Here is a 24915-nt window from a genome sequence, read left to right as displayed (position 1 = left end):
GGATAATGAAACAAAAGGGAGACATTTATATAGGGTGCAAAACACAATAGAAGCTAAGAGGAGTAGCGGATTGAAGAGACAGGAGGAGGTTGTTGTCAGTAGAATACGAACAGGCCACTGCTTTTTAAATGGTACTCTTTTTAGGATAGTAAAACATCCGACTGGGTTGTGTGATGGGTGCACTGACATGGAGATGGTTGAGCATGTACTCCTTAGTTGCAGGAAGTATGCAAGTCACAGGAGGGTGATGTGGGGTGAAATGAGTGGTGGAAGGGAACTTACGTTTGAACGATGGTTAAAGAGTTAAGTCATGGTGAAGGGAAAATGGTGGTTTTTCGTTTTTTGAGAAATACTGGTCTCATCAAGAGGATCTGAGGATTCAGGAATGACGGATGATTAACAGCCAGGAGGTGGCAGTAATGCAACAGTTTTAGATGCAAGCTGCCATTAAACTTGACTGAAGAAGAAGAAGCATTTGTATGACCCACACTCCATACCAGCTGGTGGCGCTAATTCACCAATTCGTTGTTTGTCAGCAGCCAAGAAGAAGGAGCAGCAGGCGTCTCCTGCGCTGCTGGAGCAGGAAGTTGAACAACGACAACAAAGGCTGTGTTCGTTGAAATAATAACATATTTAATACTGGTGGATATGGTTTTTGTCTTCCCTCTGGTTTTGCCTTAAGTGAGGTAAGTTTCCGGCTCTGAGGAACTAGCTTGTTGTATTGTCGCTGACACTGGGACGTTTTCGCCTGTTGTTAGCTTAGCATCATCTGTTTTCATTTCGACGTTAGTTGAATTGTATACTTGATCCAGTCACGACTGTGTTATAGCTGTCAGTGCAAAAACAACACTAGCTTTTATTGCGTTAACGTTAGGCGGCGGCATTAGGACCACAGAAGCCATTTAACAGTGTCTGCCAATGAAGTGCTGTCGAGAAGACAAAGGCTGTGCCAGTCGTTTGGAAATGGCTTTATCCCTGCGACAGAGCTGACAGAGTTTAGCCCGCTTCTTGCTCTGTGACAGCTCCAGCTTCGTCCGGATGGGATAACCGGAAGAAATGATGGACGTGACATTCACGTGCATGTGATGTGTCAGGATTAGACTTTACCTTCAATAATTGCACAGCATTGTTGGTTTTATAAACAGGACCTTTGAAATCTGTATGTGTCTTCACAAGTGGAGACCCGCAGCATACAGTCCCCAAAACCAGTGGCTAACTAGCTTCCTTTTATCGCAAAACCTTGAAAAAGTAGTTGCTAAACAGCTAACTGATCATCTGCAGAGGAATCGCTTATTTGAAGAGTTTCAGTCAAGTTTCAGAGCTCATCACAGCACAGAAACAGCTTTAGAGAAGGATACAAATGATCTTATGGCCTACAGCGTTCAAAATCTTATTACAGTGATGAGAGCATCTGTAGATCAAATTGAATTAGGTTGAATTACTGGCACATGATGGTGCTAAACATGTTCAAAAAACTTACTTCTTAAATCCAGACAGTGTGAAAGTTTCTGCCCGGTTTTAGAGTTGGGCTTTATGCTGTAAATTAATGTCCACAATAATCAAGGTGTCTAAACCAGTCACGAGTGTTAAAGTTTGTAAAGCAAAGCATTGCATGAATATATGGTTAAATGTGTTTTAGAAAAGCACTACATAAAGATCAGCCCTTTCGACATTTCTCTCTTTAAGCAGGTCCTCGTGTGGAAACCTTTGGACACACCTGACACTTATTTGCTGAGCAGGACGATGGAGGAAACGAGCAGGGAGGCAGTTGCCACGGCAGTGCAGCGTGTGGCAGGGATGCTGCAGAGGTCAGATCAGCTGGATAAAGTGGAGCAATACAGAAGAAGAGAAGCCCGTAAAAAGGCGTCAGTGGAAGCGCGGCTCAAGGTGATGTTTCCTCTGTGTGTGCTGTTATTGTTATCTCAGCAATGTCTAGTATTTAATTCAATAACAGCTGAGGTAAAGGTATGCTTTTTTATAGTGAATGTATTAATTAGTAATCTACACAGTAGATGGATACACGTTAAACAAGAAAGCAAAGCATTTGTATGTAGCACAAGGTTATTAAGTCACAGTAATTCAACAATGATAATCTGTTTCCTGATGGTCCCTGATGTTCTTCAGGCAGCCATTCAGTCCCAGTTGGATGGTGTTCGGACTGGACTGACCCAGCTGCACAGCGCTCTGCTAGATGTCAAAGATATCCAGAGTTCACTGGCTGATGTCAGTAAAGACTGGAGGCAGAGCATTAACACCATTGAAAACCTAAAAGATGTCAAGGATGCTGTAGTCCAGCACAGCCAGCTGGCTGCTGCTGTGGAAAACCTAAAAAATATCTTCTCTGGTAAGTTCGACTGAACCTAAAAACTTCAATCTAAAAGATGCCAACAATATTCTGTTACTATAGAAACCTTATCTGCTCTTGGCTTTTACTGGCATGGGTGTCTTTCTCCTTTGCTTTGTGTCTAGTGCCAGAGATAGTGGGAGAGACACAGCAGCTGATAGAGCAGGCAGAGCTGCTGCAGGCCCACAGGAAGCTGATGGAGCTGGAGTGTTCCCGTGACGACCTCATGTATGAGCAGTACCGCATGGACAGCAAGAACACCAGTGACATGCATCTCATTTCCATCTACTTTGAAGATGTAAGCGAACAGCAAAGTCGACGTAGAGAGTTGGACCAGTGGCAGCTTTGCCCCTGAAAATATAGCTTGGAACAAAATCCATCACAAAATACAACAAACGTTACAAATACGTACAGTTTGCTCAGACTACCTGTGTGGTTGTGCGCACGCAAACTCCATTACAGTGTGCTTAAAGTTCATGCAAATAATATGCATGTGGAATACATGCAAAGCCGAGTTCCAGTTGTCACTTGGAATAGTCCTCTTGGTACAAGTTCGTGCACCCCGGTCAGCTGGCATTACCTGCCTTGTTTAAGAATTTGATTGGACAAGTCAGTGTCGTTCACACACAGTGCAGGTACTTCTGTCATTTGAAAACTTTGAATGTTGAGCATTGAAAAGGCATAAAAGAGCTACGTCTGAAAAAAGTGAATAAAAATCTCAGATAGTAAAAGTGTTTTAAAAAAATACAGTTTATGAGTAAAAAATGGTTTGACCCAGTGTTGCCAACTTAGCGACTTTGTCGCTATATTTAGCGAGTTTTCAAACCCCCTAGCGACTTTTTTTCTAAAAAAAAGTCGCTAAAAAAAGACGTGAAAGCGCATATTTCTTTTACTCTCAACAAGCAGCGGGTGCTGTAACGCAGTCAGTTCTTCTTTTACTCTTATGCTGTTTTGTGGATCACAAGGTTTAAAACTACTTATAAACACACACACAAAGTAACTCCACCAGAGTGCCTATTTCGGGTCACTTTTGCCGGTCCAAGCCCGGATAAAGGAGCAGGGTTGGAATTGTGACATTAAAAAAACAATAATTGCTAAAAGAAATTTAATTTGTAGTTCTAAATAAATTCTAAATGCATTTAGGACGTTTTTTACTCACTTTATGTCTCTTCCACGATGTTATTTCTCTCTCCAACAACGTAGGTTGCAATTACATTAGCATGACCAATTATGCAAATTAGGTGATGATGTCATTTAGCGACTTTTAGGACAGCCAATAGCGATTTTCCTTACTGAGGAGTTGGCAACACTGGTTTGACCTGGCTTCATGAAGTGACACCAATTCCTTAAACTTGTGTTCTTTTTTTTTTTTAACCTTTATTTAACCAGACAAAAAAAATCCTGTGATTAAAAACATGGCCTGGTTCAACACGAGTAGTTGTACAGAAGCCTCTCAAAAAGCCTTCACTTTCTCTTCTCTTCCAGGTTCAGGGACTGTCAGACGAGCTGGCTAAACAATTATGGATGGTACTGCAGCGGTCCATGGTAACGGTTCGTCGTGACCCCACCATGCTGGTGTCAGTAGTTCGTATCATTGAGCGGGAGGAGAAGATTGATCGGCGTATGGTTGACCGGAAAAAGCAGACTGGGTTCATCCCGCCTGGGCGGCCCAAGAAGTGGAAGGACAAGATGTTTGAGGTGAGAGCAGAATAATAACAACAGAAACAATTTCAAAGGGTCTGAAAACTCCCTGCCAACTCTTCTTAAATCGTATCAGTCATTGTGTTTGTGTGTACTTATCCAAAACTTTGCTTTTATTTTCATTTTCTTCATAAAATATTTCAGTCTTTGTATTTCTGACCATGTGGTTAGTATTCTGTCAGCTGTAGGACGGGTGTATGTCTGCAGTGACCCCTTTGACTCATTTAAACCTGTGTTTGCAGTCATGGTTGACGCAGCCACACAGCCAGAGAGCATTTATGAACCTGTGGTGGATTCTGTTGCAGGTGTTGGAGGGTACAGTCAGCACCCGCATCGAGGGCACACAAGCAGTCACAAGAGAGGCTGATAAAATGTGGCTGGTTCGTCTTCTAGAAATAACCAGGAAATATGTTCTGGACGATCTGATTGTTGTCAAAAATCTCATGGTGCAGTGCTTCCCCCCACACTACAACACATTCAACAGGTCAGAGATATCACTTCTTGTAAGAGTGTGAAGTCACATTTATGCTAAATGTTTATAAATGTCTTTCAGTCCAACAATCCTCAGATTATTTGTACATCACTAAAAAACTGAAGATCTGCAGATCTATCAAACTGTTTCCATAGTGAGGTAAAGGGGCTTTGTACATGTAGTAGTCCCCCCCCCAGGACAAATCTGGTGTATTTAAGTGCTCATGTTCATTCAAATAAACACGAGTCAACAACATATTCTACATATATGCTTTTGTGTCGTATTCAGAGACGTGCTCACCCACATGTGCACATGTATGCGTGTTTCAGGTTTTTCCGTCTTTACCATAATGCTGTGTCCACGCGTGTCAAAGAACTGGCCTCTGAGGACTTGGAGGCGAATGAGATCGTGTCTCTTCTGACGTGGGTCCTCAACACATATAAGAGGTACTCACACAAAACACACTTTGTGAGTCTTTGCTTGGAAGTAGGGCTGGGCTATATCATACCGTTCACGGTGATACCGGTGTAATTTTGGGCAATGATAGGAAAATGAAATATCGCGATAGAATATGGGTATAACGCGCATGCGCAGTGCCTTTGTTTACATACGTACATGGCGGCGACGCAGAACGAGAAGAGTGAAAGTGGATCGTTGAATGAAACAGATGAACCTGAACTGGTTTGTAAAAATGCTGCAGCTTCACTGGTGTGGAACTGGTTTAGCTTTCGTCAGATACACAACAAAGCACTATTTTTGGTAGAGCATGCTAGCGGGCCGTCGTTATTACCGTGTTGTTTGGAAAATACGGCGCACTTAAAATCAATCCTTTGATTTTTCTGAAAGTCGACAGAGCCCCTTATAATCCCGTGTGCCTTATGTATGAACTCTGGTTGTGTTTACTGACCTCGAAACGATTTTATGTGCACGGCGCTCGAAAATCTGTTTCAGTACGACTTTGCTAAGCTACGAAGCCACACCGCTTGATGGATTGTCGGAGCATTACGGCATCGTAGGCGGAGCCTCGCGGAGTGATACGTACTGTGCTTCAACATAATATTACCGTATTGTGTGTGTATAACCTCTTTTTAAGTTTTGTGGATATTATACATGGTTATGCTGAGGATATGTCGGCCAGTTTCCACTGGAAATGCCTTTTGGTTAAACTGTCAGTGAGGAATTTGCACTGTTACATTTTTATATAACTTTAATGCACATAAAAAAACAGCTGCTTGTTTCAGTGAAAACACATTGATGGGTTTTTTGCACTAATAAAGTTGTGGAGTTGTAAAGTATTTTGTCTACTCTCAATTATATCGTTATCGTTATTTTCAAATGTATGTCGTGATAAATATTTTTGGTCATATCGCCCTGCTCTACTTGGAAGCATGCATTTAAACTGACCTAACCCTGGGGCATCTTACTACTGTTGAGCAAAACTCATGAGGAACCTGCAGGTGTGACAGATGTACTGTGTGTGTATGTGTGTGTGTGTTTGTCCCAGCGTGGAGATGATGGGCCATCCAGAGCTCTGTTCAGAGTGTGACATCCACCAGCTGGAGGCTTTGCTGCCGCGAGAGGTGGTGGACGACCTGCTCAGCAAATATGTGAAGACCTTTACAGTAAGTTACTACCAGCAACTCTCTGGATTGTCTCATTCAAGTTATTGTGCCTGTAATATTTATTTATACAGTATATTGTGCAGTTTAAATTCTCATGTAATTAAAAACTGTGAGTGCTGCACTTCAGTAGACCGAGTCCTTGAACATCCAACTGCAAAAAAAACCAACTCCTCATGTCCTCTTATCTGTAACTTGTAATGTCAGCATCTCATTAACCCTTTAAAGCCGGTCAGAGCAGCACGCTCCGTTTTGCGTAACTATTTTTAAATCCCAGTAGCTCTGCAACCACGTGAGCTAGCGCAATAATTTTTTTTGCATATGAAACCGGAGGAGTTGTACTTACATCTTATGCCATCAGCTTGTCCTCAGTCACAGTTTCCTTCCACATATAGTTTTGCAAAAACTGCATAAAAAGCACTTGCAGCAACAAAAACAGAATATTCCAGAAACACGCTTTGCTGATCCGATCAGCTGTTCATAACACTTCCTACGTCCATCAGTGCGAACTATCGCATGTCCACCATGACCTGCCCGAAACCGGAAGTGACGTCATTTTCGTGGAAATGTAGTTTTTTACCATCAAGGCCTCATGAGCCTATACTGGTGTTTTTAAAAGTTATGTTTGACTTTCTGACTTTCTGTGTGGTTTCTGGGATGCTTAGGACTCATATTGCACTGCTGGAAATAGTTTATTTTGATGCACATGCTGCTTTTTTGCAAATTTGCATTATAATATTTATTTTCGTTTTTCCTGCAGTATATAAAAATTGGTGTATTTCAAAAATAAAACTATGAAGACACTCAAAATAAATTTCCTGTGGTGGGAAACTATTTTGTGCAACTTTTTTGTATTTACAGTTTTGAGGGATAAGCCTCTTAAATTTCTCTAACTAGAAATATATGTTAAAAAAACAAAAACGATTTTCAATTTTTTTGTAGTTTATTGCACTTTTTTGCAATTTATGTAAGTAATATGCACTTAATGCAGACATATTATTAAAATTTAGGCTGTAGTGGTTGTATTGATGTATAGCAACTTGAAATGCTCCCAAAAATGGCTCCACAGCATGTAAACATATAATATAAGCTCTGGCGGACTTGGTTCTATGGCAGGTCTTAAAGGGTTAAAAAATGACAATATGTCACAAGGAACAGAAATCAAGTCAATTCCTGTTTCTGTTTGATGTCTTTAGTCTAATATAACAGGCTGGCTACGCAAGGCCCTGGAAACGGATAAGAAAGACTGGCAAAAGGAAACAGAGCCTGAGGCTGATCAAGACGGATACTATCAGACCACGCTGCCGGCCATCGTCTTTCAGGTAACACACAGCTCCCCTGTGAGGAGTGAGCCCGTATAGAGCTTTAAGATTCTCAGTATCTGGACTGTGGGTTCGCTTGAGTTAAGTTGATAACTCGCCTCGTGTGGATGTTCTCAGCCAGATGATGTCCACAGTTTTTTTTTTTAACTAAGCGTCAACACGCCTGTTTTTTCAACAGCATTACTAGTTACCTCTTTAAAATGTAACAAGCCATGTAACTACTTTAATTAGTTTAACTACTTGAAACACACTACACTTGATTATTTGTCAAAATGTGTCAACAGTAGCAGACGATCCTTCACAGGTTCCACACGTTCTGTTAAGTTTGTGTCTTTTGATGTTGCACCATTTTTATTCCTGTAAACATTTGTCTTATTCACTGGCATGCTCACCTGCCTCAGCCTGGTTCACAGTAATGCTCTTTGATTGGCAGAGAAGAGGCAGAGCACAGAAAGGAGGAGATAACGTTTTATACAACTGTCATTAAACTTGGTTATGTTTAACTAGTTACTCTCCAACACTGCTCGTTGTTAAAAGTAGTTTATTTTCACTGCACTTGATGAAGGAAAAATGAGATCTAAAGCGCGGTGGGGGAAGTATCGGGGTCACACTGATCAGTATTAGACTGAAGCTGTACCTCACTGACTGCAGTTTAAAGGGTTTGCTGTGACATCCAGTGTATTGTGTCTGCTACATTGTACTTGCTTGTTGAAAGTGCTCCTCTGATTCTGTCTCGACTCCTCAGATGTTTGAGCAGAACCTACAAGTCGCTGCACAGATCGATGGAGATTTTAAAGAAAAGGTTCTGAAGCTCTGCCTGAAACAAATGAACACTTTCCTTATCAGGTATTTCTGTCATACGCTTTTTTTTTTTTTACTTTTCTTGTAACAGTTCAAGAAAAATGTCAGTGTGATTTAGAATTTATGAAAGTGTAATTTAAAGCACAGCTTCGTGATGAGCACCTCCTGGAGTCGTGAGTTTCAGGCCTTGATTTTCATGCTCAGACATGCAAACACTAGCGCTGTGCAAACAAACTCGTGTTTTCCTGTAGCTATTTCCTTGTTTGCACCACTTTGTTTTCACGAGGACGTAATAGTCCACTGAGGTGTACACTAAGGGACAACTGCATGAGTTACACTGACAAATACCTTTATTTCCATTGTGGTGCTGCAGGTAAAATCATTCACCAGCAACTTTAATGAATTGAGGCTGCACAGCACTATGTACTAATGACCTTATAGTACTCGAGAATTATTAGTCTGCATTTTCTAGTGTTGACTTATTGTGAGACTGAAACAATTCACATAGTTCTCTGAAAAACTGTGGACCAGTTAAAACCAGTGTGATGAGACTTTGTCATTAATCATTGAAGCTTGAAGTATGTTAAACATTTGAGAGAATCCGGATCATTGTAAATAAAACTGTTGTGATGTGAATCCAGTTCTAATTGTTTCTGTTCTTACTTCATTCGGACGTGTGCTACAAGTGCATCTGGCAAAATGAACACCCTCAACGTGGTTCATAAAAGTCCCGGTTCTCCAAATTAAAAGTAGCTAATAATGAATAGTAATTGCATCCATTTAGAGAACAAGTAAGAGAACAAACTACGGAAACATCTTTACCAGTAACTATGTGTGTTTTGTTTGCAGGTACAGGGAGGAGGCGGTGAGCTACAAAGAAGAGCACCTGAGAGACAGGCAGCTGCCTCAGTGTTATGTACAGTATATGATAGCCATCATTAACAACTGCCAGACATTTAAGTGAGTTGTAATTTCATTCATGAACTAGTGTTAACATATTATGCAAATAAGAGGTGGATTACTCAGAAAAGTTCAAATCACACTGACTGGCAGTGTGCTGGCAAAGATTGTTGACGATTTCTGTCTGCTTACCTGTGCTTGATACAGTAAGAGCTCAACGACACGGAGCTCAAGCTCAGACATACAGCTGTGATGTGCTGAGATCTTAATGAAGGCAAATCACTTTCATCAGCTGCTCCTGTTTGTTACACACATCCTGGTGCACAAGAGACAGCAGCGGCTAACAGAAGGGACAAAGTGTGTGTCGGGTTTTCAAAATAAAAGCCCTCAGTTTCCTAATAGAAGGAAAATGTGCTTCAGACATTTTTGGCTTTTCAAAATATAAGCCCTTAGTGTTATACAGGAAGTTATTTTGTTGACCACAGGTATGTGTGTTGATTTTCAAAATAAAAGTAATGGGACAGTGATTATAAGAATTTCACAGGATTGTCCCTTTTTCATAATAAAGGCCTCTGCTTATTGGTTGATGCTGTCAGCAATATGTGCTACTCAGTCCTTCGTTTACTCTTTATGAACTGCAGCTGGAAGATGTTGCATTATGTGTTTTTATTGTTGCACAGGTTTTACCCAAATTCAATTTAATTTAATAATTAAATTTAAAAAAATTGTTTCTGCATTTTAGCAATGACTGTACTGTTTAAAAAATTATAAGGTTATATGTCTTTGTATTATTTATTATGTTTTAATTAGTTTTCGAAACTTTGCATACTGTTTTGTTCGTGTTTAAAAAGCATCACAAATTCAGAAGTGGTGTTCTGGAAGTTATGGTGAGGAAACAAAAATATGCCAATATTAATATAAGTCACGAGGGTGTGATATGTTCTGTAAACACAGGCTGGCTCACCGCTGGTGCTGTCTGTCAGTGAAACTGATTCATGGGTCAGTCGTGTTATGAGGATTCATTTGTAAACAGTCCCATCTGTCACTCAGGGAGTCCATCAACAGTCTGAAGAGGAAGTACTCTCAGTCATCAGAGCCCACTGACAGTGACGCTGCCATAGAGAGGACGCTCAATGAGGTGGCAAAGGAGGGTTGCCAGTTCCTGTTAGATGAAGTTTTCCTTGATCTTGAGGTAAAAAAACAAAGTATATTTTTAATAACACTGTAGTTACTACATGTTTATGTTTGTTGTATTTTTAGTTTCATTTTCTATAAAAAAACAAAACTCCAGTCTGATATTGTCATCAGATTTTTATTAAATATATTATAAAAGGATACCAGAGGAAGTACTTTCTCTAGTCTTGCAGCAAAGCATTTAGCTACTATTGTGGTGTCCACTTCAAAGGAATATAGGTGTTTATAATCAAATTTAAATTCATTCTATATTTCCTGTTGATCAATAAGAGACAGATGAATCTGCTGTATGTTAGGTGTTGTTGCTTCGTGTGTCTGTGAGCGAGTAAATGACCGGCCTGCTCTCCTTGCTCACACGTTGTAATAATAATAACACAAAAACTTTACAGATTTATCAGCTGAAAGTGAGTCAAACTGTTATTTAAGACAAATTCTCTTATTATAAGATTTCGAGGGTGCAGTTGAGTTCCTGTGAAACAGCTGCACCAGCTGTTTATGAAACCTCTTAAACTCTGCAATAAAGTAACAAAAAATACAAATGAGGATTTATTTTACGAATGAATAATAAGAATTTCCTCTCAGATGTTTATATACTGATTACAAATGATTCTCTCATTGCATTTTCCAGAGTCACTTGAACGAACTGCTGACCAGGAAGTGGCTGACAGGCTCTCATGCTGTGGATACCATCTGTGTGACGGTGGAGGACTATTTCAATGACTTCAACAAGATTAAGAAACCTTTCAATCAGGTAGAAGTTTTGCAAACAGTCATAGAGTCCAGTGAAAGTGCATAACGATGTTTTCAGCTGTTTCCGTAGCTTCCACAGCTGTAGTGTAACTCTACTCTGAGGCCGAACCTGCTCTGTGTGCAGGAGATGACGAGCGAGGCCCTGCGCAGGGTGGTCGTCGAGTACATTAAAGCAGTGATGCAAAAGAGGATCACTTTTAAAAACCCTGACGAGAGAAAGGAGGGAGCTGAAAGGATGATGAAGGAAGCCGATCAGTTCAAGTTCCTCTTTAGAAAACTGGCTGCGGTAAGTTCACGTGTGCAGTGGTGTTTGGTGTGGAAACATGTGGACAGTGTGTGGTTCTTCTCTCATGTTGATAATTACAGCTTATAGCTCATGAAAATCAAAAATCCAGGATCTCGAATGACTACAATGTTTCAGATTAGGGATGGGTATCGAAAACCGGTTCTTGTTGAGAACCGGTTCCCAGTGTTTCAATTCCTTGGAATCGTTTGCCATTTTTGCAAACGATTCCCTTATCGATTCCAGTCGCCCCGAATGACGTCACCACGTTGCGGAGCGTCATTTACCTGGCAGGAAACACGGCGCCTAAGCGGCTCAAACGCTCAAAAGTTTGGTTTTGCTTTACGAGAACGGATGACAACAGGACAACTTGCAATACTTGCAAAGTAGATATTTCATTTAAGGGAGGAAACACTACGAATATGCAAAAGCATTTGCTTACAAAACACGCGATGACCTTAAATGAATGTCGTGTTTTTAATTCCGCTCCGGACTCGTGAATCTCAACCCAGCAGCAGCGGTAACGTTTGCACGTCCTCTCCCGTTAATGCGGCAGGTAAATAATCAACAACAGTGCATATTATGTTAGCGCGATCTGCCTTATTACAAAACCTGCCATTACTGTGCGTTTAGGTGACCATGATGAGAGACAGAGTCTGGCTCAGATGCTGGCAGTTCTCGCTGCAGTCTACCGGTAGCGTCTCCTTTCAGGCAGGATAGACGAATGTCGCCAAGCAGTGACTCAGTTTGTGGTCAAAGGCTTGCACCCATTTGCCACAGCAGATGATTTTCAGTAAGTGAATGTGTTTAATTGTAGGCAGGGACATTACTGGATATTCTTGTGTAATTGCTACAGAATAATTGATGTTATACTTTGTTATTGCTACAGAAGAATATTTATTTTATTATTTTACATTTACAATTTTTTTTCCTGGGGACCCTGTGACACCCCATTGAAGAGCCGTAGGCTGTGGATCTCTTAAGATCTCACTGTTGGGTTTGTAAGGCCATGTTACTCCTAAATTTCTATCTTGTTCAAAGAGAAGATATAAAACAAAGTTCTAAGCTAATCGACCTTAGTGTTCTCCTTTTTTAAAAAGAATCGATAAAGAATCGAATCGTTAAACAGAATCGAAAATGGAATCGGAATCGTGAAAATCTTATCAATACCCATCCCTATTTCAGATTAATCAAAAAAAAAAACTACAATAATGTCTGAATGTATATTAATTTAACATAATACCTCATTCATTCTTATATTGACCTAAATGAGCTCAGACTTGACTCTTTAAAGTTTTGTTTTCATGTGGATTTTGTACCCAAACTCTAATTAATGTGAAGAGTTTAACAGCCAAGCAGATGATGCACACGATCCTCACGCAGCAGCACATGAAAGTATTCTTGGTTCTCTTTTGTTTTTCACCATGTAGGGTGAGGACACAGACTGGCTCTGTGGTGCCATCACTGCTATTGCAGAAGTGTTCAAGCTGACTGACCCCACGTTGTTGTTCCTGGAGGTCTCCACGCTGGTGTCTAAATATCCTGATATCAGGTACACATGCTAACGCTCACTAGCATTCCAGCTGTCGTCAGCATCATTCCCATATTTGCAGCATGGTACTTTAGACATATACAAGAACTGAAATGATGGGATCATTTTTTTATATGGCACATTTACACGAAACATTTTTTTCTCTCTGCTGCTTTCATGGTCATTTGAGGAAATAGCACAAGCTTTAACTGCAGTAGTTACCCTGAAATAAACGCTACACAAATCGTGTCACCAGTCAGATCTGAGTTTTCCTTAAAATAAGCTTTTTACCCACCACAATGCATTTCTACTGTAGTTGCACAGTGTCACATGACATTTGTGGCCAAGGAGTTGCTGACAATAATTAACAGTTAAAAAAAAAAGCTGTGAAGTCTGCTAGTAAAATGAAACAGGACAGTTTGCACAGAGAGGACTTCCTGCTCTCAAACTGATACAGATGTAACGCTGTCTGTGAAGCTGGATTTATCTGTAAGTATTGAACGTGTCATCAAATTCATTCCTAAAAATCAAAGTACTTATTGTTAGTTTAGTGTAGGAGTAATGCAACATACTCACATTCATATAGTATTCATTTATTTTAAGCTTAACCAACTCTTTATTCTATATATCTACCTTACATCCATTAGAGGTGGGAATCACCATACATCCCACGATACGATATTATTGCAATTTTTAAAAATATTTTGCGATATTCAGATTCTGTACATAAAGGTAAACTTTATCAATATTCATTTTCTCTAATATCAAAGTCTCACACTCAGTCTTTCTCTCATTTCAGTTTGATTGTTGACAAACTGAACGGTTTGTATTACAGTCTAGTCCAACTTAACTGAATCAACCATCTGGTACAATTATAGCTATTCTGAACTATGCAGTTTATGAAAACTATGCAGCCCCTTCAGCAACTGAAGAATTTGAAAGTCAATTAAAACAAAATATAATTTTACATTAAATAAAAAAGTTTTAAACTTAATTAAAATAAAACATGTCTTAAATTAAAATAAGTAAACTGTCATGTTTATTGCTGCCAAAACAAGTTAAACACATTTGGACAGTGAAGGAATGTCAGGATTCTTGCTCAGAAAAAGGATCAACATGCTCTGAAGTCAGAGCACAAAAACCTTTTTGTAACAAAATATCGATTTCTGCTGTCCCTGTATCCATACATTATTAGCAAACAAAATATCACCATACTACACAGTATCCATTTTTCCCCCACCGCTTACATCCATGCACGCCTTTAGACTGTGGGAGGATGTACCACACGCTCACAGGGAGAACATAAAAACCTGACATAGAAAGGCCCCAGCCAGGGTTCAAGACACTTTCGCTGCGTCAGTGCAGCCATTAGACCACCACGAGTGATGACCCAAACGCAGGATGCAGGAAACAGACTTAAAAGAAAGACTCCATGGCAGTTATAAGGAACCACAATGGAGATCCAGACCTGGTGCTAGGAACCAGGGGAAAGAAATCAAGCAGCTTCTAACAAATTTATAGTGGAATAAATATTCAAGTGTTTGCGTCTCGTGTGCAGGTATAGTTTTTTAATTTGATACATTTTAGTTATCAGTTTTCTTGTTCTCGATGTTGTGTGTTCACTGATTTGGAGCTTTAAGTGCACGTTAAGCACTAAGTGTATAAAGCTCATATATTGAGCCCTGCTCTCCAACACTGACAGCTGTAACAGTGTCTGTAGCGGATTTAAGACGTGCTCACATTTTTGAGTGTTTGGCGCCATCTTCTGTCAGCACAGAAGGTTACATCACCAGGTTATAAACTTTAAGCATTTATTTCTTAAATCCAGCTTCAGAGACTGAATCACGTCTGTGTCAGCCTTTGAGAGCAGAGCTCCATGATGTAACATGTAGTGCTTCATGTCCACTTTGAAATGCTTCTGGTTAAAGTGGAAAACATACAAAGTTAAAACAAGAAGAACTGATTAATATTCCACTCTGACTCCAGGTGGGAATTTGCTCCTGACGTCGCAGCATTAGGAAAGAGAGTTTTCACGCAATCTTTTTAAACATCTTGATGAGGGCGTGCACGCTGAATCGTGTTTTCTGTTAAGCATGACCACGCCATGAGAAGAAAGCATTTCAGACTTAGTTTAGAAAGAGAGTGCCTTGGGCTTCACTAATGTTGGAGTGTGCCTGATCACTGAGTGAGCCGTGACGCACGATCTGATATCGTCGTGTTGGTGTTGTTCCCAGATCATCATACTAAAGGTTGTTCCAGGATCAACATTGCAAGTGACCAATCAGAATGTTGTGATGTCATACTTTTGCGACTTCGGGAAAAACCGGCGTAAAACAAAAAACTGTACTTAAGCTGCGAGAAACCGCCTTTGTCCGCCGATCAACGGACCCTAACCCTAACCCTAACCCTTTAATAAACGCTAAGCAGAATTGATATTGTCCTTGCAACATTGGAATTTCATTAATGCACGAATGGGTTGGTGCGCAAAAGAATAACGTCACAATAATGTGATTGGTCACTTGCAATGTTGAACCTGGAACAACATTTTCATGATGATCTGGGAACAACACCAACACGAGGATATCAGATCATCCGAGCCGTGACAGTGCTACCAAGGCCATCAACTGCTACACCGCGCAGAATACAGCATGTGTCTATAACGAGTTTGCCTGTACGTGGCTGAGGTTGTTTGTCCCTCCGGCTCTCTGTAGGGAGGAGCACATCCAGGCGCTGCTTGCCGTGCGTGGCGACGCCAGCAGGGAGATGCGGCAGATGATCATCGGAACGCTCAGCGAGAATAAAGTGTCACATTCTGGTGTCACGCAGTCCATTTTTAAAGACATCGCTGTGCCCACCATTGCCATGACGACCATGACTACAATGACCTCCATGGCAACCTCAAAGCTGCTAAAATAAAGCCTATTTCCATGTCCTGCTCCTTCGGTCACACTAGCATAACAAAGGATACTTTATTTTCACTGGTTCTTGCAGCCTGTTTTCTGTATTCACTCATTTTGTTCCTGATCACACGCCTGCTTAAACAAATACAGTTTGTATTGTATAAATGGACTGCATCACGGCTCTAATTAGAGGTGCAAAGCATCACAAGACTTTATGTCCTCTCCTTTTACTGAACTTCCCTGTGTTACTTTGTTTCTTGTCAGTCATGTTTCTTTACCTTCTGTACAGCATTCAGTTAATTTACAGTTTCATTTTTAATAGCCGATACTTCAAATTACATGTATGGACTGAGCATTAAAGAAATGGAACAAAAGCAGGATACCTTAAGAGAAAATAACTCAAGAGGCCGTGGTATTCAAGTGTTTGTTTTTTAATATATTTCATAGAAAGTTCACATGAAAAACACCTGGATCAAAAAGTTCTGGTAATCACCAGAAGCTAAAACCAACCAGACAAAGGTCCCAGAGAATCAGGTGATGCTCTCCTAGTGTAATTCATTCAGTGTCATATTTCGGCCGGACCCCATCCTAGATGTTATGGGACAAGAGGTGGGGTTCACCATGGACAGGTCACCAATCTGTTGCTGAGAGACAACTGTGCACACCTACAGCCAATGAACCTGACATGCGTGTTCAAGAAGTTTGTGTCCAGTTTCTGTGCAGTGCTGGTGTATAATAATGGCACATTTTAGACACGGAACATGCTGTAAATCCTGACAGTGGGTAAAAGTATACAACAAACTAATTCCCATACGTCTGTTTGGAAATGTTTAATGATTTCCAAGTCGTGATCCTGGACGCTTCCGCTAGTGGTCAGCAGCTATGCCGCCTGTGTCCGGTGGGCGGCGGTAGAGAGACGCTAAGCTTGTTGTTAAGCGTCGTAGCTAAAGAAGACGCGAGGCGGGGAAGAAGAAAGAAACAGGACGTTGTGTTAAATCGGAGAATGTACAGATTGCTGAAGATGAATAAACCTCTTTAGTTTCTGTCACGGGCCGATTATCAGACCGTGTGTCTGCTCGACAAACCGACTGAGAGCGCAGACTGCTGATCCTCCGCTGGGTAAGACTGATAGCGTTCACGATATGGCGACTTTTGTTTACTGCCGGCCAGAGCTAGCTTACTTTAGGTTCGCCAAGCAGCTACTGGTACGAGTAGTATTTCAGTGAGATTGCTTTCTGTTGAATATACTTATGTTTAGTCTTCTCGCTGTTACCATTAGCGGCTCTTTCAGCCCTTGTTAGCCGGGTAGCAGCAGCTACTCTGGGTTCAGAGAAGTGAAGCCCGGAGAGTTTCCGTCCGGTTCAGATGGTAACTGAAAGGCATTCTTCCATTTTACGTTTAAATCTTCTCAGTCTGCCTGTTTTCAGACTAAATATGTAACTGGCAGATAAAAGTGCGAGACACAAGCTGTTGGTGTTCATGTTCAGGCCACACGTCTGCACAGGAGCGGCTCACAGGGCTGAGCTACACCTTCATGTTCAAAATACTGAAAGGTGGAGCTGGAACAATTAAAATCTTTCACAGTTGTTTTTAATTTGAAGAGTGGCGCTGCTTTCAAAAAGTTCAGTTTCTGTTGTAATACCTGCACTGATTTTTCTGAATCACATATGCCCTCCATACTTTAATAACGCTCATATAAAAAGACTAATACTAAGGTTGAAACTAGTAAAGTAACTAAAATGAAACATTTAGAACCAATAAAGCTGAAGCGAGCGAGCCCACTCTCGAAATTAAACTGGATTAAAAAGAAAAAGTCCAAATGAAAACTAACTATAAAGTACAACATTATGACTGATCCACAGAATTAAATTCAAAATGATCAGAAGACCTCATAACCTGCATACGCTGAACCAGAGGGGAGAGTTCCACCTACTGGGCCAGTTACTGTTATTTTAACAAATTCTCACCAGGTGGGACCTTAAAAAACGTTACTACAAAGGTTCTTGTTGATAATGTCATTTTTATTTTAATCCTTTTGTATCAGAGCAGGGCGTCAGCATAGCCTCTGTACTGCTCACTGCACTATCGCTGCCCGTGGTTAAGGTGCAGGACGCCTCAGATAATATCACCACATGAGTGCTGATATTGGAAGAGAAGAAGTCGAAACTGGAAGCAAGGACTTTGCCAAGTTTTTGCAAACTTTTTAAACTGTTCCCCTTTAACTCCTGAGCTGGAATGTCATTAAAATGTCAATAAAAACCAACACGATCGTATCTTCAACCCGGCTGCTGTGGCCATGGCGCAACGTGCCAGGTTACAAAAGTCAAGAGGTCGAAGCACCACAGATGGCACGCACCAGGTGATGTCACGTCACGCTCTGTGTACAGTGAGCATAAAAACACCATATCACACAGTCCCGCCCATTACCCCTGGAAATGCCCCAGTGCCAGAGAAATGCATAAATGTTCATTTTAAAAAGGTTTTCAATTTCAGTTCAATTCTGTTTTATTTCTAAAACATCAAAACACAACAACAGCTTCGTATTGTGGGTAAAGACCCAACAGTCACACAAAAGACGTAGTTTCCATCCTGGAAACCATCAGTGAGCCTGCAGCCTGAGAGCAAACTGCTCTATCAGGCTCATACGGTGCTGTGAGGTTTTCAAGACCTTGTATGTGAGGATCAGGGTTTTAAATTCAGCACTGAATTTAACAGGAAGCCAGTATGAGAAGGATGCTCTCCCTTTCTAGTCCTGGTCAGTACTCTGAGTACAGCTTTTTGGATCAGCTGAAGACTCTTCAGATAATAACGAATTACAGTAATCCACCCTGGAAGTAAATAAATCACGAGGCAGCATGGTGGTGCACTGTTGCCTCACAGCAAGAACATCCTGGGAACCAACGCCACTATTCCTGTGTGGAGTTTCACAGAATTCCCTTCAACTGTTTATACTTTTGAAACATGATTCATCTTTACTTTTATTAAAGCATTCGGTTTCTCTAGAAACGAATGCAACACACGCTTCACTTTGGAAGTGTTGAATGAGGTAATGAAGGAGCCAGTGTAGTTTCTTATCTGCTGTTAAGAGAATCTGATCTAATCTTATTACAGCTGCCACGCAAACACATCTGAGGCACTCGGCTCAGTCTGGAACATTTCTTAACAAATTGGTTGTTTGACTGCGATCCCACAAAAAAACTTCCTGGAATCCAAAGTCTTCCAGAGAGGCGTGAATTCAATATTTCTGCAGACGCAGTGATTTTGATACTTAATGATCAAGCTAATAAGTGGCCGTCTTCACTGTTTCAGGTTCACCAGGCTTTCTGAAGTGTCTCCAGTCATCCACTCATCATGGTGGAATACTACCAGGTTTTAGGAGTACGGAAGGATGCGTCTGCAGATGACATAAAGAAAGCGTGAGTTGAAGTTTTAAATGTGGTCCTAGCTGAGAACCTGCGCAGAGATGCCATCGCCTGCAGTTTTCTCAGGCTCTGTCTGGTTCTTTATTAATAAACTGCTGAAGGAGTTCAAGCTAACAGGTAAATGCTGCAGAGCTGCGTCACATCTGCACCACGTGGGAGCTGAATGATCCTTTATCTGAATTGGGAGTGAGAAGAGTAATAGTTTCCCCTCTGACATGAACATAGCGCTTTGCAGCGTGCTTCGAGGCTTTAGCCGACACATAGCGTCACATTTCACTTTGAAACCTGGTCAGAAAATTCAGATCAGAAGTGCTCATGTTTTGCTCTCTTACATCTGTACTTTTTCATTGTTTTCACTGCAACAGCACCTTTTACTTCTGCTGTGCAGGTACAGAAAGCTGGCCCTGAGGTGGCACCCAGATAAAAACCCGGAGAACAAAGAGGAGGCTGAGAAGAAGTTCAAGGAGTTGTCAGAGGCTTATGAAGTCCTGTCTGATGGTTTGTATCACACCTGTGTGCGACGGTGTGTTTTCATTGAGTCGACTCAGTGAAAACACACAGTTCTGTCTCTTCGGTGATCCTGGTATTTCTGTATTTTATTGCATTTATTACTGTTTTCCCACAGTTTGTTTTCAGCTTTTGAAACTTGTCACTTCCCTGTTTTAGCAAACAAGAGGAGTTTATATGATCGCTATGGCAAAGAGGGGCTGACAGGGAGCAATGGTGGAAGAGGTAAGCATCTCTTTGTAAATGCACCTGTAACTTTGTGAACGTCTTTGTTTGTGTGGTTTGAACACTGGCACTAGAGCATATTTGTAGCATTTTTACGATGTGTGAGGGCGTCATCGCGTCCACTTTAACATTTTCCATGGAGATTGTCAAATCGTGCACATAGGGATGGGAACTTCCACATGCTGTGTTTCAAATGTTTGTGCATGTTGGAGGTGCTTCCCCTCTTTGTTGTGATCAGTTTTGGGCCCATTACTCAAAGTCATTATTGCACATATTACACAACACTTTTCTTAAAAGTAATGCAGTACACTACTTGTTATGTAAAATCATCTGACACACAGGCTGCAGTTGTTCCTGTCCCGCAGTCTCCACGTCACCATCGCGCTCTCATCCTTTTTTATAATAAAAATAAAATGTAGGGATGCAACGATACCAATTTTTTCAAACCGATACGATACCGATACTTGGATCTGAGTACTTGCAGATACAGAGTACAAAAACCGATACTTCTACCACACACACACACACACACAAATGCAATGAATTGGAAGACAGGTTTTATTTTATTCTCTGCCGATAAAAAATAAAATCTTAATAAAAATGACCACAAAAACATTTCAAGTGAAAAATAAGCACTTCTGTTAAATTATTGCAGAGTCTCCACACTGTAATTTAACAAAATATCACTGAACTATTGGCACTGTCTCGAGCTTTCAGAATAATAAATAAACACTTCTGTTTGGAATAAAATAAATACAAATTAGGTTTGAGAATAAAATAAACTTTTAAATTGTTGCAGAGTGTCCATATTGTAAACAAACAAACAAAATAACAAAAGTATTTGGCATTGACGAACTCCTCATCTGCCTGTGGATCATCAGTCCACTGTGCCGTTAAACCAAGGACTGACATCGCGCACACTGCTTGTCTTTACCTCTTCAGAAAGTTTTGGCACCATTATCTCCCTGATGTGTGGGCGGTTGGGAATTTTATATCGCAGCTCGAGTATGCTGAGAAGACGGTGCAATCCTATGTTTTCCACGGCCGGCATTGGCTGGTCATCCAGAGCGATAAAATGAGTCGAGCCTCTGTTATTTTAACTGCCCGTGGATTTTCTCTTGACATTTTTCTTCGCTTTTCCAAAACCTGAGTTAAAGTTGGCTGTTCCACACTGCTGACATTTTGTTTAGCCTAGCTACAGCAGCCTCCAGTTTCTCTTTTTTATCTGGAGCCGCCAGTCTCACTCGCCTAACCCTGTGCCTGTTTAGCGTGGGATGTCCCCCTGGTGGCCAATCTAAAAAACTACAACAAAAATGACAAGCCACCCTCTGATTAATGAAATAAGTTGGTATCGGTTCATGGTATCGGTTAACTCGTAAAAGTTAACCGATTTTACACATTTTACACATTTTACAGTATCGGCCCCGATACCCGATACCAGTATCGGTATCGGTGCATCCCTAATAAAATGAATGTCCACGCTGGAGACTGCGTCACTATTTCCCTCCACCGACACATGAAATCAGCTGATCGTAGCGAGAACTGATAAGCGGCACCGTTAGGCAGGCAGATTTAACGATTCCAAGGAATTGGAATTATTTTCCGCCTCTGGTCAGATGTACACTTCTTACATCACTTTTGACTGACTTGATATTTCAGGGGCGCACTTCCACAATGGAGAGCATTTCCATGAACCTTTCACGTTCCGTAACCCAGAAGATGTTTTCAGGGAATTCTTTGGTGCCAGAGACCCATTTGCAGACTTTTTTGGTAAGACCTCCATTCAGCTGAACAAAGCTGGTACATCAACTGCATGTTTGAAGACTGGGCCTTTGCTGTGGTTCTCAGCTATTCTTGCGCTCTGACTCTTTCTCCTCTCAGGTCCAGATCCATTTAGCGATGACTCGTTTTTCGGTAGTGGCCGGCGGCACCAAGGCCGGGCAAGTCGTAGCCGGTCAGGCGGCCCTTTTTTGGGGGGCTTTGGTTTCCCAGCCTTCGGTGCCGGCTTCTCCCCTTTTGACCCAGGTAAGCTGTTAGCCAGCGTAAAGCACACGCTGCTGCAGAGCGGCTCCACAACTGTTGGCAGTGTTGATCTTTTGCTTAAATGAATTAAACACATCAACTTTTTACTTTTAGCCTTTGGTTCTTTTGGCTCCATGAGCGCCGTGGGTCATATCGGTCACATGGGTCACATGACAACAATGGGCGGTATGGGAGGTGGCGGCTTCACCTCTTTCTCATCAACCTCTTTTGGAGGAGGAGGTGGAGGAAGCATGGGCAACTTTCGATCTGTGTCTACCTCCACCAAGACCGTCAACGGCAGGAAGATCACTACTAAAAGGTACTGACCTACCAGATAGCATGTGACAAAATCTTCACTGCGACTCCCTCATGTGCACAGAGCAGCGATGTGCATCGTACGGTTAATGTATTCTCAGTTATTGTGCACAAATCTTTATTCCATCCCTGCGGTGTCATCAGTGAGCTCAGCCTCCGTGTCGCCCAATTCTAAACCAAACAGTCGCTTTAATTTTAACTTTAATGAAAGATGAACACAATCATCGCGTCCTGGTGTAGCAACACAGTGAGTCCTTTCAATGCATAACCCATCCAATACATCACTTGTCAGGGAAGCAGCTCTTTGAGCTTTTCACAGGTTAAAAATGAAGCGAGAGCAGCTGGCAGATGCCGATTCTCAGAGGAATTCTCAGGAATTTTAGGAATGTCCTCAGCTGGATGTGCTGTATGAAAACTGAATGCTTTTTAATCAGAGCTGAGATCACAGTCAGATTAGGCTGAAGGTTTTCAGCTTTGCAGACGTCGGTTGAGGTTTTGCTTTAGTACAGCGGCGATCTTGTAGTAATAGTCTCATCACATGGCGGCCATCTTTGTAATGTCCATGTGTTCCTGGTCTGTGAGCGGGAAGAAGCCCATAATCTTTATACTTATAGTCACTTTGATGTAAACAAACCGTTCGTTCTGTAACCCAGAAGATTTCCAGTGTTTCCAGTGCAGATAACCTGCTGTGTGCACATGTGGATGTCCAACAACATAACTGTTCTGTTCTGGACCCTTGAGTGGCACATTTGTCACTGATAGTTGTGAACTGCTGTGCAAATCGTATCAATCAGTCAATCAGAAAAAGGTCTAAGCTTTCTGCCACAGGGTTTTCCTGACTGCTATCATGCAGCGTGTACGGATGTTTGCATCGCAAAAGCCAGATGATCGGCGATAATATCAATACATGCTTCATGCTTTCTGCCAGTTTAAGGTCGCCTTGTTACTTACCGTTATTTAACATTTTTTGTTTCTTACCTTTCCACAGAGTCACAGTTTAATCAGACTTGGCTTATTGCATTTTGAATCCCTGATGTTTATAAAATGATCTAAATGTGGTCTGGATAGATGATGGATGATGGATAGTGAATGTTTTAGTCTTACTGTGAATTTAAAATCGAGACTTGGATCAGTCCTGTGCATTTGTGTCTTTAACTCTTCACGGTGTTCCTGTGTACAGGTTAGACCTTCCATACAGGTGCTCACATTCACAGTTTCTTTTTTTATTGGTTTAAATCAATTCCAACTTCTGCCTGCAAACGACACATCGAATCAGTGCATAGCTCTTCTGTGAAGCAGAGGACAAATGGATGGTTTCATTTCAAACTGAACCAACATGAAACATTTGTCAAATTGCAACCTCAGAGTGGAAAAGATCTGTTGCTTGAATCGGTGTATCGAAGCAGCCAGAGGTGTTCTGTAGCTTTGTGTGTCCTTTGTTGATGATTTTTCCAGTGTAATTTTCAGCCCTTTGTTCAGTACAACAGCATCAAGAAGAAAAAGCCAAACACACTTTTGCCATTTAATTTTGAGGGAAGTTTCCAGAAAATCCAGTGTGCAAAAAACAGCTCTTTTTTGAAGTGTAGGCAGGAGTTAAGGAGAGTAGGAAGGAAGTAGGAGGTGAGGCTTAGTTTGACCCATGTTTACACCTGCCTAATCATCATCTCAGCAATATCTCAGCAGACTAAACACTGCACCAGCAGACGAGCGGTACGAACGCTGCTCCCATTACGTGTAAAAGGATTTTCACGATTCAGATGGTGTCAAATGCTCTCTGTTTCTGCAGAATTGTAGAGAACGGCCAGGAGAGAGTTGAGGTGGAAGAGGACGGACGGCTACGCTCGTTAACCATTAATGGCAAAGAGCAGCTGCTGCGACTGGAACACAAGTGAAGACACGCAAACATCCTCCACTGGAGAAGTGTTACCTCAGTACCAAGATCCCAATAAAACTTGAGCTCACAGTGGAATAAACAAAGCAACAAAACGATGTAATAATAGCTGTGTTTCATTAGGTTACTTATGTTGTGCTGTTCCATTCATGTCCTTCCCCTGCTGACTCTCATTTGTTAACCAACACTTTGACTCCAAGGGTTTTCTATGCATTTAGTTGTTGTCTATGAACCGAAGCCGTCCTTTATTTTTGCTCAGGGTGGTGTTATTTTAACATTCGGGACCACAGTATTGTTTTGATGTTCTGATATGACCTTCCCCATTTCAGTACTTTGAGCTTCGCGTCATTCACAACGAGGCGTGACTTTGCTCCTTCATCTGAATCGGGAAAAAAATGATTTTCATTTTGAAACGTGGGTCAGAAGTTTCTATCCCAGCACCCCACGTTTGTTGCTTGTCTACCCGATTCTTAATATTTATTTATTTTTATTAAAAACACAATGCTGGTAGGATGTGTTTTGCAATTTTATATGTTCTAATACCGGTGTGTTTCTGTTTATTTAATGACGCATGTATACCTGTTGATGTCAAGTCTTAATGTCAAAGCTTTTGATGGAAGGCGTTCCATAAATGACAAATGAATATGGAAGGAATTTTGTGTACTTTGTAAACCAATAAATCTTGAGTTTCATCCTGTTTTCAGGATGTTGAAATA

At 41.2% G+C, this 24915-nt stretch overlaps 2 protein-coding genes across 3 annotated transcripts; both read left to right on the top strand.

The window, feature by feature from the left end:
• The first annotated feature begins 539 nt into the window (after positions 1-539).
• Positions 540-16212, top strand: exoc3 (exocyst complex component 3). 2 transcript variants are annotated; one of them, XM_087850632.1, is made up of 16 exons: positions 540-686; positions 1690-1887; positions 2125-2344; positions 2470-2642; positions 3830-4042; positions 4351-4529; positions 4847-4963; positions 6022-6139; positions 7333-7458; positions 8204-8304; positions 9109-9219; positions 10210-10351; positions 10982-11104; positions 11228-11389; positions 12817-12938; positions 15629-16212. In XM_087850632.1, the coding sequence occupies exons 2-16, from the start codon at positions 1744-1746 to the stop codon at positions 15831-15833; spliced, it is 2256 nt and encodes a 751-aa protein (XP_087706758.1). In that variant the 5' UTR covers positions 540-686; positions 1690-1743; the 3' UTR covers positions 15834-16212. The 2 variants fall into 2 exon arrangements, with proteins under 2 accessions (XP_087706758.1, XP_087706759.1); XM_087850633.1 differs by having other exon boundaries at positions 1687-1887.
• A 2914-nt stretch (positions 16213-19126) lies between these two features.
• On the top strand, positions 19127-24915 carry dnajb6a (DnaJ heat shock protein family (Hsp40) member B6a). Its single transcript, XM_006806182.2, has 7 exons — positions 19127-19233; positions 19628-19737; positions 19906-19971; positions 21631-21741; positions 21853-21996; positions 22108-22312; positions 24095-24915. The coding sequence occupies exons 1-7, from the start codon at positions 19169-19171 to the stop codon at positions 24198-24200; spliced, it is 807 nt and encodes a 268-aa protein (XP_006806245.1). The 5' UTR covers positions 19127-19168; the 3' UTR covers positions 24201-24915.

The sequence above is a fragment of the Neolamprologus brichardi genome, chromosome 14 (genome assembly GCF_056152115.1).
Source record: "Neolamprologus brichardi isolate AB-2024 chromosome 14, ASM5615211v1, whole genome shotgun sequence".
NCBI classification, from domain to species: domain Eukaryota; kingdom Metazoa; phylum Chordata; class Actinopteri; order Cichliformes; family Cichlidae; genus Neolamprologus; species Neolamprologus brichardi.
The sequence above is the reverse complement of the archived record's forward strand: the minus strand, read 5'-3'. Positions and strand labels throughout refer to the sequence as shown.

Excerpts from the sequence above, each read along its gene's own strand:
- exoc3 (XM_087850632.1), top strand. The coding sequence starts at position 1,744 with ATGGAGGAAACGAGCAGGGAGGCAGTTGCCACGGCAGTGCAGCGTGTG. Across the intron at positions 4,530-4,846 it reads CACTACAACACATTCAACAG|GTTTTTCCGTCTTTACCATA; the intron begins GTCAGAGATATC and ends TGCGTGTTTCAG. Across the intron at positions 7,459-8,203 it reads TGCCGGCCATCGTCTTTCAG|ATGTTTGAGCAGAACCTACA; the intron begins GTAACACACAGC and ends TCGACTCCTCAG.
- dnajb6a (XM_006806182.2), top strand. The coding sequence starts at position 19,169 with ATGGTGGAATACTACCAGGTTTTAGGAGTACGGAAGGATGCGTCTGCA. Across the intron at positions 19,234-19,627 it reads GCAGATGACATAAAGAAAGC|GTACAGAAAGCTGGCCCTGA; the intron begins GTGAGTTGAAGT and ends TCTGCTGTGCAG. Across the intron at positions 22,313-24,094 it reads AGGAAGATCACTACTAAAAG|AATTGTAGAGAACGGCCAGG; the intron begins GTACTGACCTAC and ends CTGTTTCTGCAG.